Raw genomic sequence first — 13,541 nt, forward strand, 5'->3', positions numbered from 1 at the left:
AGCGCTGCACTGTTGGAGGGGCAGTACTGAGGGAGCGCTGCACTGTCGGAGGGGCAGTACTGAGGGAGCACTGCACTGTCGGAGGGGCAGTACTGAGGGCCACTGCACTGTCGCAGGGGCAGTACTGAGGGAGCGCTGCACTGTCGGAGGGGCAGTACTGAGGGAGCATTGCACTGTCGGAGGGGCAGTACTGAGGGAGCGCTGCACTGTCAAAGGATCAATACTGAGGGAGTGCTGCACTGTTGGAGGATCAGTACTGAGGGTGTGCTGCACTATCGGAGGGGCAGTACTGAGGGAGCGCTGCACTGTTGGAGGGGCAGGACTGAGATTGCACTGCACTGTCAGAAGGGCAGCACAGAGGCAGCGCTGCACTCTCAGCGGGGAAGTACTGAGGGAACGCTGCACTGTTGCAGGGGCAGTACTGACGGAGCACTGTACAGATGAATATGAGAATCGTAGGGACAAAGGAGGTTAGAGATGGGGAAGAGCTAGGTCCATAGAGGGATGTGAAGATGAGTATGACAATTGTAGGGTTGGAGAAGGTTACAGAGCTAGGAAGTGGGCGATGGGCCATGGAGGGATTTGAACAGGAGGGTGAGAATCGTATGGCTGGAGAAATTATGGAGATAGGGAGGGGGCAAGGCCATGGAAGAATTTTGAGACTAGGATGAGAATTTTAAAATCGAAGCGTTGCCTGACCGGGAGCCAATGTAGGTCAGCGAGCTCAGGGGGTGAGGGGTGAACAGGACTTGGTGCGAGAGGTGTGGAACAGCAGGTTGTGTTACGACAAGCATAATGAAAGCTCACGACTCACCTGAGCAGATGACCCCAGCGTGCTGACCATAGGCATTGTTGTTGGCATTGACTAGGTTGGAGAGGCATCGGTCCAGGGAGCGCTCCGTCCTGTCACACTTGACACCGCTCAGCAGGACCTCCCCGTTCCCTCGGCCACGGTAAGCCCCGGTTACCGACTCGGCCTTCCCACAGTTCAGCTGCTTGCACACAATGTCCCCGTCGGTGAGGTTCCAGCCCTCGTTGCAGACTGTCCCCCAGGTGGAGTTATGAAAGATCTCCACCCTCCCCGAGCATATGTTGTTCCCGTCTGTCAGTCTGACCGGGAAACGACCTGCCAGGGACAACACAAGGTTTGGACCTTTCTCCTCCTGTGGTTTTAATCAGCACTAGTTTCCCCTCCCTCCTCGAAGGAACAGGAGGAGGCCATTCAGCCCCTTAAAATTGTTACATAGGAACAGGAGGCCATTCAGCCCCCCAAGCCTGTTACAAAGAATCAGGAGGAGGCCATTGAGCTCCTTGAAACTGTTACACAGGAACAGGAAGTGGCCATTCAGCCCCTCGGGCCTGTTATATAGGACCAGGAGTAGGCCCATTCAGCCTCTCAAGTGATCAGCTAACTCAGCACAGGCCGGGGATGGAGCCTGGGCCTTTCCTGCTCGGTGTGTGTGATATGCCATCAATAACTCAAAGACAAGGATTCAACTGAAGGCTTTTAATCACTAAGAACATTGCAGCATTGCAGGTCTTCCCACATCGGGTTCGTCTGGTAGAAATGACTCATACAGCTCTTGAGAACTTTATATGGCAAAAGACAGGGGCGTAGCCAATACACACAATAGGAACAAAAGGAGGCGGTTTACACAATACAAAGCAGATAAAACACATGGGCTGATGAAGGCATATATTTCATCACAGTGTGTTTGTGTGTGGTTGAGTACCACACCGGGTGTGACCTGCTAACTCAGCACAGGCCAGGGATTGAGCCTGGGCCTTTCCTGCTCTGTGTGTGTGTTTGTGTGTCTGGGGGGCTCAGTACCACACCGGCTGTGATCCGCTAACTCAGCAGAGGCCGGGGATGGAGCCTGAGCCTTTCCTGCTCTGTTTGTGTGTCTGGGGAGCTCAGTACCACACTGGGTGTGACCTGCTAACTGAGCACAGGCCAGAGATGGAGCCTGAGCCTTTCCTGCTCTGTGTGGGTCAGAACGTTCCACACTCTTTAGCATCGCGCACCATTACTGCTGACCTGAGCAAGTAACTCCAGCATCCTGGCTGTGCGTACAGTTGCTGATATTCCGCTGGTCTGCCGGGCACTCAGTGATGGTCGCCTCCGTCCCAACACACCCTACATCATCCAGCCAGATGGGGCCTACCCCTGGGGCGAAGCCGGTGCTCACAGACATGGCAGCCCCACACTTGAGCTGCCTGCAGACAATCGAGGCATCCAAGATGTCCCAGTTATGATCGCAAACCGTGCCCCAGGTGGAATAGTTGTACACCTCGACTCTCCCCGAACACGAGTCAGGACCTCCTTGCAGCCTGGGGGGCACCGGACCTGGAAAAGGACCAAAGCAACTCTTACACTGTGAGCTGGTGACCTAATGTACAGACAGCAGTCATCGCACCCGCTCCCCGGGCTCGAATACCCAATCTATAATGGGGTGTCTAGAACTCTACCCTCGCATTCCCGGGCTCGAATACCCCTCCCATAATGGGGTGTCCAGAACTCGCCCTCCCATTCACAGGTTCGAATACCCCTCCTATAATGGGGTGTCCAGAACTCACCCTCCCATTCCCAGGTTCGAATACCCCTCCTATAATCGGGTGTCCAGAACTCACCCTCCCATTCCCGGGCTCGAATACCCCTCCTATAATCGGGTGTCCAGAACTCTACCCTCCCATTCCCGGGCTCGAATACCCCTCCTATAATGGGGTGTCCAGAACTCTAGCCTCCCATTCCCGGGCTCGAATACCCCTCCTATAATGGGGTGTCCAGAACTCACCCTCCCATTCCCGGGCTCGAATATCCCATCTATAATGGGGGTGTCCAGAACTCACCCTCCCATTCCCGGGCTCGAATACCCCTCCTATAATGGGGTGTCCAGAACTCACCCTCCCATTCCCGGGCTCGAATACCCCTCCTATAATGGGGTGTCCAGAACTCTACCCTCCCATTCCCGGGCTATTAATATCCCTCCTATAATGGGGTGTCCAGAACTCACCCTCCCATTCCTGGGCTCGAATACCCCATCTATAATGGGGGTGTCCAGAACTCACCCTCCCATTCACAGGCTCGAATAACCCTCCTATAATGGGGTGTCCTGAATTCACTCTCCCATTCCCGGGCTCGAATACCCCTCCTATAATGGGGTGTCCTGAACTCTACCCTCCCATTCCCGGGCTCGAATACCTCTTCTGTAATGGGGTGTCCAGAACTCTAGCCTCCCATTCCCGGGCTCGAATCATACCTATCAACCAATATCCCAGACTCCTCCATCACCATCCCTGGGTATAGAATCATAGAAATCTACAGTACAGAAGGAGGCCATTTGACCCATCGTGTCTGTGCCGGCCGAAAAAGAGCTGTCCAGCCTAATCCCACTTTCCAGCTCTTGGTCCATTGCCTTGGAGGTTGCGGCACTTCAAGTGCATATCCAAGTACTTTTTAAATGTGATGAGCGTTTCTGCCTCTACCACCCTTTCACGCAATGAGTTCCAGACCACCTCCCACCCACCCTGCCCTCTGGGTGTAAAAGGTTCTCCACTCCCCTCTAATCCTTCTACCAATTACTTTAAATCTATGCCCCCTGGTTATTGACCTCTCTGCTAGGGGAAATTGGTCCTTCCTATCCACTTTATGTAGGCCCCTCATAAAGTCTGATGGCATCAGGTCAAACATGGGCAAGGTAACCTCCTGCCGATTACCACCTACTGCCCTCCCCCAGCTGATGATTTTTTTTCGTTTATGGGATTTGGGCATCGTTGGCAAGGCCAGCATTTATTGCCCATCCCTAATTGCCCTTGAGAAGGTGGTGGTGAGCCACCTTCTTGAACCGCTGCAGTCTGTGTGGTGAAGGTACTCCCACAATGCTGTTAGGTAGGGAGTTAGTGACATCTGAGTGACTTGCTTTCAGAGGGAAGTTAAGAGTCAACCACGTTGCTGTGGGTCTGGAGTCACATATAGGCCAGACCAGGTACGGGCGGCAGATTTCCTTCCCTAAAGGACATTAGTGAACCAGATGTTTTTTTTACAATCTGATAGTTTCATGGTTACCATTACTGATACTAGCTTTTTATTCCTGCTGATTACCACCTACCGCCCTCCCTCAGCTGATGAATCAGTACTCCTCCATGTTGAACACCACTTGGAAGAAGCACTGAGAGTAGCAAGGGCACACAATGTACTCTGGGTGGGGGACTTCAATGTCCATCACCAAGAGTGGCTCAGTAGCACCACTATGGACCGAGCTGGCCATGCACTGAAGGACATAGCTGCCTGATTGGCCTGTAGCAGGTGCTGAGAGAACCAAGAGGGAAAAACCTATTTAAACTCATCCTCGCCAATCTGCCTGTCGCAATTGCATATGCCCATGACGGTATTGTTAGGACTGACCACTGCACAGTCCTTGTGGAGACAAAGTCCTGTCTTCACACGGAGGACACCCTCTATCGTGTTGTGTGGCACTACCAACGTACCAAAAGGGATAGATTTAGAACAGATCTAGCAGCTCAAAACTGGGCATCCATGAGGCACTGTGGGCCATCAGCAGCAGCAGAATTGTATTCCACCACAATCTGTAACCTCATGGCCCAGCATATTCCTCACTCTACCATTGCCATCAACCCAGGCGACCAACCCTGGTCCAATGAGGAGTGTAGAGGAGCATGCCAGTAGCAGCACCAGGCAGACCTGAAAATGAGGTGACGCCACAACACAGGACTACATGCATGCTAAAGAGTGGAAGGAGCATGCTATAGACAGAGATAAGTGATCCCACAACCAACAGATCAGATCAAAGCTCTGCAGTCCTGCCACATCCAGTCGTGAATGGTGGTGGACAATTAAACAGCTAACGGGAGGAGGAGGCTCCATGAACTCCCCTATTCTCAATGATGTCACAGCCCAGCACGGGAGTGCAAAAGACAAGGCTAAAAAGGCTAAACCATCTTCAGCCAGAAATGCCAAGTGGATGATCCATCTCGACCTCCTCCTGAGGTCCCCCCATGCCAGTCTTCAGCCAATTCGATTCACTCCATGTGGTATCAAGAAACAGCTGAGCGCACTGGATGTAGTAAAGGCTATGGGCCCCTTTCCACCACTTACAATGCACAAGTCAGGAGTGTGATGGAATACTCTCCACTTGCCTGGAAGAGTGCTGCACCAACACTCGGGAAGCTCGACACCATCTAGGACAAAGCAGCCCAATTGATTGGCATCTCATCTACCACATTAAACATTCACTCCCTCCACCACTGGTGCACCGTGGCTGCAGTGTGTGCTGTCCACACGATGCATTGAAGCAACTCGCCAAGGCTACTTCGACAGTAGCTCCCAAACCCATGAGCTCTTCCACCTAGAAGTGCAGCAGCCGCATGGGAGCACCACCACCTGCAAGTTCCCCTCCAAGTCACACATAACATAGAAACATAGAAGATAGGAGCAGGAGTAGGCCATTCGGCCCCTCGAGCCTGCTCCACCATTCAATGCGATCATGGCTGATCATCCAAATTCAGGACCCGGTCCCTGCTTTCTCCCCATACCCCTTGATCCCATTAGCCTTAAGAAATATATCCAACACCTTCTTGAATATCTATATATATAAAAGGATATGTCTCTCTGTCTGTCTCTCTGGCCGGCTATACAATCAAAAGTTATAGAGCATACCTACACATATGTTATATCAAAAGAAAGCTCATCATTAGGGGATTCTTGTAGGCATATTTACTTTTCGCTCGGACAAAAATTGTGCCGACGGTCGGACAAAAATTGTGCCGACGGTACCCAAAAAACGTTCAAAATTCCGCTCATTATCTGCTCATTTGCATCGAGTGGGGGCGGGTTCATTGTGTGTGTGGGCGGGCCATCCTACAGTTGAGTGACGTGATGATTGACCAATCCTACAGTTCAGTAACCTGACGGTTAACCTGTGGGCGGGCCTTATCATTCTGAACCGAGGTGAGTGGCCGCCATCTTGATTCCAAACGGTTCATTTCTTTTTCCCACTTCCTGCGTGTTTCTTTTCAAATCTACATTTCCAGCAAAAAAAAGTTGCTTTTAAAACACAACATGTTTTTAAAAAAAGTTAATTAATTTGTAAATCTTTTCTCTAACATCGAGAATTTTCCTACCTTTCACCGTTTTTCCAGGCCTGTAAGCCTGGGCCTCTGTTGCTCACCCACGCCCAAGCTAGGCACCTCCCATCGCGCTCAACAAGCGGCTTGCGATCGTCGCCATCTTTGTGAAGGCTGGAGGGGGCGGGCCTGAGCCGAGCGTCGCCACCGCCGCCATCTTAGTAAAGGCGGGTGGGGCAGGAGTCAGCGCGTGCGACTTGAGTCCGGCCGGGCATCACGCAGTCGCTTGCGCGGCGGCGTCTCCCTCTCTGCTCTTGAAGCTGGCTCGGGCGGGGCTCGGGAGATCGGGGTTCGGCAGATCGGGGCTCGTGGGGGGGGATCGGTGCTCGGGGGGGGGTTCGGGGCTCGGGGGGGCGGGGCTCGGGAGATCAGGCCTCGGGAGATCGGGGGGGCGAGCCTCGGGGGGGCGGGGCTCGGGAGATCGGGGGCGGGGCTCGGGAGATCGGGCCTCGGGAGGGCGGGGCTCGGGAGATCGGGGGCGGGGCTCGGGGAGGTGGGGGCAGGGCTCGGGAAGGCAGGGGGCGGGGCACTCCCCTCCCCCTCCTTCCCCCCTCCCCCTTCCTCACCCCTCCCCTTCTTCCCCCCTGCCCCCTCCCCTTCCCCCCTCCACCCCCTTCTTCCCCCCTCCTCCCCCTTCTTCCCCCCTCCCCTTCTTCCCCCTCCCCCCCTCCCCCTTATTGCCCCCTCCCCCTTCTTCCCCCCTCCCCCTTCTTCCCCATCACCCCTCCCCCTTCTTGCCCCCCTCCTCCTTTCCTCCCCCGCCTCCCCCTTCCCCCCTTCCCCCAGTCGCTCTCTCTCTTCCCCCCTTCGCTCTCTCTCTTCCCCCCAGTCGCTCTCTCTCTTCCCCCGTCGCTCTATCTCTTCCCCCCAGTCGCTCTCTCTCTTCCCCCCGTCGCTCTCTCTCCCCCAGTCTCTCGCTCTCTCTCTTCCCCCCAGTCTCTTGCTCTCTCTCTTCCCCCCAGTCACTCCCTCTCTCCCCCCCAGTCTCTCTCTCTCTTCCCCCCCAGTCGCTCTCTCTCTTCCCCCCGTCGCTCTCTCTCTTCCCCCCAGTCGCTCTCTCTCTTCCCCCCCAGTCTCTCTCTCTCTCCCCCAGTCACTCTCTCTCTTCCCCCCAGCCGCTCTCTCTCTTCCCCCCAGTCGGTCTCTCTCTTCCCCCCAGTCGCTCTCTCTCTCTCTTCCAACAACAACATGCCTTCAAAAGACCCTCGGCACCGCCGGGCACTTCAGCTTGCATTTAATGTATTGGCCTCTACTGCCTTCTGTGGTAGAGAATTCCACAGGTTCACCACTCTTTGGGTGAAGAAATTCCTCCTCATTTCTGTCCTAAATGGCCTACCCCTTATCCATAGACTGTGACCCCTGGTTCTGGACTCCCCAACCATCGGGAACATCCTTCCCGCATCTAGTCTGTCCACTCCTGTCAGAATTTTATAAGTTTCAATGAGATCCCCTCTCATTCTTCTAAACTCCAGCGAGCACAAGCACAATCGACCCAATCTCTCCTCATACGTCATTCCTGCCATCCCAGGTATCAGCCTGGTGAATCTTCGCTGAACTCCTTCCATGGCAAGAACATCCTTCCTCAGATAAGGCGACCAAAACTGCACACAATACTCAAGATGTGGTCTCACCAAGGCCCTGTATAACTGCAGCAAGACATCCTAGTTCCTGTACTCAAACCCTCTCGCCACGAAGGCCAACATGCCATTTGCCTTCTTAACCGCCTGCTGCACCTGCATGCTTACCTTCAGCGACTGGTGCACAAGGACACCCAGGTCTCGTTGCACTTCCCCTTCTCCCAATCTATTGCCATTCAGATAATAATCTGCCTTCCTGTTTTTGCCACCAAAGTGGATAACCTCGCATTTATCCACATTATATTGCCTCTGCCATGCTTTTGCCCAATCACCCAACCTGTCCAAATCATCCTGGAGTTTCCCAGCATCCTCCTCACAGCACACACGCCCACCCAGCTTTGTGTCGTCTGCAAATTTGGAGATATTACATGTAGTTCCCTTGTCTAGATCATTAATATATATTGTGAATAGCTGGGATCCAAGGACCGATCCCTGCGGTACCCCACTAGTCACTGCCTGCCACTCGGAAAAAGAGTTGTTTATTCTAACGCTTTGCTTTCTGTCTGCCAACCAGTTCTCTATCCAACTCAGTACCTTTCCCCCCAATCCCATGTGCCTTAACTTTACATGCTAATCTCTTATGCGGGACCTTATTGAAAGCCTTCTGAAAGTCCAAATACATCACATCCACTGGTTCTCCCTTATCTATTTTACCAGTTACATCCTCAAAAAATTCCAGTAGATTAGTCAAGCACGATTTACCTTTTGTAAATCCATGTTGACTTTGTCCGATCCTGTCACTGTTTTCCAAGTGCTCTGCTATTACATCTTTTATAATGGACTCTAGCATTTTCCCCACTACCGATGTCAGGCTTACCGGTCTGTAATTCACCGTTTTCTCTCTACCACCTTTTTTGAATAGTGGGGTAACATTAGCTACCCTCCAATCCATGGGTACTATTCCAGCTTCCATCGAATGGTGGAAGATGATCAGCAAAGCATCAACTATTTCTAGGGCCACTTCCTTAAGTACCCTAGGATGTAGATTATCAGGCCCTGGGGATTTATCGGCCTTCAATCCCATCAATTTCCCTAACACCATTTCCCTACAAATACTTATTTCTTTCAGTTCCTTCCTTTCATCAGACCCTATGTTCCCCGACATCTCTGGGGGATTATTTGTGTCCTCCTTTGTGAAGACAGAACCAAAATATGTATTTAATTGGTCTGCCATTTCTTTGTTCCCCATTATAAATTCCCCTGATTCTGACTGCAATGGACCTACGCTTGACTTCACCAATCTTTTTCTCTTCACATATCTATAAAAGCTTTTACAGTCAGTTTTTATGTTTCCTCCAAGCTTACTCTCGTATTCTATTTTCCCTTTCTTAATTAATCCCTTTGTCCTCTGTTGAATTCTAAACTGCTCCCAGTCCTCAGGTCTACTGCTTTTTCTGGCCAATTTATATGTCCTCTCCTTGGATCTTATGCAATCCCTAATTTCCCTTGTTAGCCACAGTTGAGTCACCTTTTAAAAATTTTTTTATGCCAAACTCGGATGAAGAAATTCTGTAGTTCATCCATGCGGTCTTTGAATGTTTGCCATTGCCTATCCACCGTCAACACTTTGAGTGACATTCCCCAATCAATCCTACCCAACTCACACCTCAGACCATCGTAGTTTCATTTATTTAAATTTAGGCCCCTAGTCTCTGAGTCGACTACTTCATTCTCCATCTTAATGAAGACTTCGATCATATTATGATTGCTCCGACCCAAGGGGCCTCGTACAACAATATTGCTAATTAATCCTTTCTCGTTACATAATACCCAGTCTATGATGGCCTGATCTCTGGTTGGTTCCTCGACATATTGGCCCAGGAAACCATCCCTTAAACACTCCAGGAATTCCTCCTCCACAGTATTGTTACTAATTTGGTTAGCCAAATCTATATATAGATTAAAGTCACCCATGATGACTACTGTGCCCTTATTGCACACTTCTCTAATTCCCCTTATAATGCCATCCCCAACCTCTGCATTACTGTTTGGAGGTCATTTACCCCATCTCTCTCAAACCCAGGGGTCATTGGACAGTGATGAGGAGCAGGAATCCTGGCTCATTTCCGTCTCTCTAACCCAGAAGTCACTGGACAGAGATCAGGAGCAGGAACCCTGACTCATTTCCCTGTCTCTCTCTAACCCAGGGGTCACTGGACTGTGATCAGGAGCAAGAACCCTGACTCATTTCCCCATCTCTCTCAAACCCAGTGGTCACTGGACAGTGATCAGGAGCAGGAACACTGACTCATTTCCCCGTCTCTCTCAAACCCAGTGCTCACTGGACAGTGATCAGGAGCAGGAACCGTGACTCATTTCCCCATCTCTCCCCAACCCAGGGGTCAGTGGACAGAGATCAGTAGCAGGAACCCTGACTCATTTCCCCATCTCCCTCGAACCCAGGGGGTCACTGGACAGAGATCAGGAGCAGGAACCCTGGTTCATTTCCCCCGTCTCCCTCTAATTCAGGGGTCACTGGACATTGATCAGGAACAGGAACCCTGACACATTTACCCCGTCTCTCTCTAACCCAGGTGTCACTGGACAGTGATCAGGAGCAGGAACCTTGACTCATTTACCGTCTATAACCCAGGGGTCACTTGACAGTGATCAGGAGTGGGAACCCTGGTTCATTTCCCCCGTCTCTCTCTAACCCAGGGGTCAGTGGACAGAAATCAGCAGCAGGAACCCTGGCTGATGTCCTCTCTCTCTAACCCAGGGATCACTGGACAGTCATCAGGAGCAGGAACCTGGCCGATTTCCTGTTTCTCTAACCTAGGGGTCAGCGAACAGAGATCCGGAGCATGAACTCTGGCTCATTTCCCCTGTCTCTCTCTAACCCAGGGGTTAGTGGACTGTGATCAGGAGCAACAACCCTGGCTGATTTCCTCTCTCTCTTACCCAGGGGTTACTGGACAGTAATCAGGAAAGGAACCCTGGCTCATTTCTCTCCCTCTCTCTAACCCAGGAGTCATTGAATGGTGAGCAGGAGCAGCAACCCTGGCTGATGTCCCCCGTCTCTCTCTAACCCAGGGGTCACTGGACAGTGATCAGGAGCAGGAACCCTGACTCATTTCCCCCGTCTCTCTCTAACCCAGAGGTCACTGGACAGTGATCAGGAGCAGGAACCCTGGCTCATTTCTCCTCTCTCTCTAACCCAGGGGTCACTGAACTGTCATCAGGACCAGGAACCCTGTCTCCTTTCCCATCTCTCTAACCGAGGCGTCACTACACAGTGAACAGGAGCAGGAACCCTTGCTGATATCCCCTCTCTCACATAGGGGCAACTGGACAGTGATCAGGAGCAGGAACCCTGGCTCAATTCCCCCAACTCTCTCAAACCCTGGGGTCATTGGACATTGATGAGGAGCAGGAATCCTGGCTCATTTCCGTCTCTCTCTCTAACCCAGGAGTCACTGGACAGAGATCAGGAGCAGGAATCCTGACTCATTTCCCTGTCTCTCTCTAACGCAGGGGTCACTGGACTGTGATCAGGAGCAAGAACCCTGGCTAATATCCTCTCTCTCTAACCCAGCGGTCACTGGACAGAGAACAGGAGCAGGAACAATGGTTCATTTCCTCCGTCTCCCACTAATTCAGGGGTCACTGGACATTGATCAGGAACAGGAACCCTGACACATTTACCCCGTCTCTCTCTAACCCAGGGGTCACTGGACAGTGATCAGGAGCAGGAACCCTGACTCATTTCCCCGTCTCTATCTAACCCAGGGGTCAATGGACAGTGATCAGGAGCAGGAACGCTGGCTCATTCCCACCGTCTCTCTCTAACCCAGGGGTCAGTGGACAGTGATCAGGAGCAGGAACCTTGACTCATTTCCCGTCTCTAACATAGGGGTAACTGGACAGTGATCAGGAGTGGGAACCCTGGTTCATTTCCCCCGTCTCTCTCTAACCCAGGGGTCAGTGGACAGAGATCAGGAGCAGGAACCCTGGCTCATTTCCCCGTCTCTCTCAAACCCAGTGGTCACTGGACAGTGATCAGGAGCAGGAACCCTGGCTGATTTCTCTCCCTCTCTCTAACCCAGGGATCACTGGACAGAGATCAGGAGCAGGAACCCTGACTCATTTCCCTCCCTCTCACTCTAACCCAGGGTCACTGGAAAGAGATCAGGAGCAGGAACCCTGACTCATTTTCCCCGTCTCTCGCTAACCCAGGGATGATTAGACAGAGATCAGCAGCAGGAACCCTGGCTGATTTCCTCTCTCTCTAACACAGGGGTCATTGGACAGTCATCAGGAGCAGGAACCCTAGCTCATTTTCCCCATCTCCCTCTAATCCAGGGGTCACTGGACAGTGATCAGGAGCAGGAACCCTGACTCGTTTTCCTCTCTCTCTCTAACCCAGGGGTCACTGGACAGTGATCAGGAGCAGGAATCCTAACTCATTTCCCCCGTCTTTCTCTATCCCAGGAGTCACTGGACAGTGATCAGGAGCAGAAACCTGACTGATTTACCCATCTCTCTCAAACGCAGGGTTCACTGGACAGTAACAAGGAGCAAGATCCCTGGCTGATACCCTCTCTGTTTAACCCAAGGGTCACTGAACAGTAATCAGGAGCAGGAACCCTGGCTCATTTCTCCTCTCTCTCTGTTACACAGGGCTCACTGGACTGTGACCAGGACCAGGAACCCTGTTTCCTTTCCCATCTCTCTAACCGAGGCGTCACTACACAGTGAATAGGAGCAGGAACACTTGCTGATATCCCCTCTCTCACATAGGGTCAACTGGACAGTGATCAGGAGCAGGAACCCTGGTTCATTTACCCCATCTCTCTCAAACCCAGGGGTCATTGGACAGTGATGAGGAGCAGGAATCCTGGCTCATTTCCGTCTCTCTAACCCAGGGGTCACTGGACAGTGATCAGGAGCAGGAACCCTGACTCATTTCCCCCGTCTCTCTCTAACCCAGAGGTCACTGGACAGTGATCAGGAGCAGGAACCCTGGCTCATTTCTCCTCTCTCTCTAACCCAGGGGTCACTGAACTGTCATCAGGACCAGGAACCCTGTCTCCTTTCCCATCTCTCTAACCGAGGCGTCACTACACAGTGAACAGGAGCAGGAACCCTTGCTGATATCCCCTCTCTCACATAGGGGCAACTGGACAGTGATCAGGAGCAGGAACCCTGGCTCAATTCCCCCAACTCTCTCAAACCCTGGGGTCATTGGACATTGATGAGGAGCAGGAATCCTGGCTCATTTCCGTCTCTCTCTCTAACCCAGGAGTCACTGGACAGAGATCAGGAGCAGGAATCCTGACTCATTTCCCTGTCTCTCTCTAACGCAGGGGTCACTGGATTGTGATCAGGAGCAAGAACCCTGGCTAATATCCTCTCTCTCTAACCCAGCGGTCACTGGACAGAGAACAGGAGCAGGAACAATGGTTCATTTCCTCCGTCTCCCACTAATTCAGGGGTCACTGGACATTGATCAGGAACAGGAACCCTGACACATTTACCCCGCCTCTCTCTAACCCAGGGGTCACTGGACAGTGATCAGGAGCAGGAACCCTGACTCATTTCCCCGTCTCTATCTAACCCAGGGGTCAATGGACAGTGATCAGGAGCAGGAACGCTGGCTCATTCCCACCGTCTCTCTCTAACCCAGGGGTCAGTGGACAGTGATCAGGAGCAGGAACCTTGACTCATTTCCCGTCTCTAACATAGGGGTAACTGGACAGTGATCAGGAGTGGGAACCCTGGTTCATTTCCCCCGTCTCTCTCTAACCCAGGGGTCAGTGG

At 52.3% G+C, this 13,541-nt stretch overlaps 1 protein-coding gene across 1 annotated transcript in view; it reads right to left on the reverse strand.

Annotated features, from left to right (window-relative positions):
- Positions 1-13,541, reverse strand: part of LOC147095572 (scavenger receptor cysteine-rich domain-containing protein DMBT1-like) — a 960,763-nt gene that overhangs the window by 89,468 nt on the left and 857,754 nt on the right. The window contains exons 4-5 of the mRNA XM_085973664.1: positions 2,039-2,347; positions 815-1,126 (exon numbers count right to left, since the gene is read on the reverse strand). Coding sequence (XP_085829790.1) covers positions 815-1,126; positions 2,039-2,347 — 621 coding nt within the window. The remainder of the gene's footprint in view (positions 1-814; positions 1,127-2,038; positions 2,348-13,541) is intronic.

Source organism: Somniosus microcephalus, unplaced genomic scaffold (assembly GCF_052327205.1).
Source record: "Somniosus microcephalus isolate GS21.2 unplaced genomic scaffold, FLI_Smic_1.0 unresolved_chr1, whole genome shotgun sequence".
NCBI classification, from domain to species: domain Eukaryota; kingdom Metazoa; phylum Chordata; class Chondrichthyes; order Squaliformes; family Somniosidae; genus Somniosus; species Somniosus microcephalus.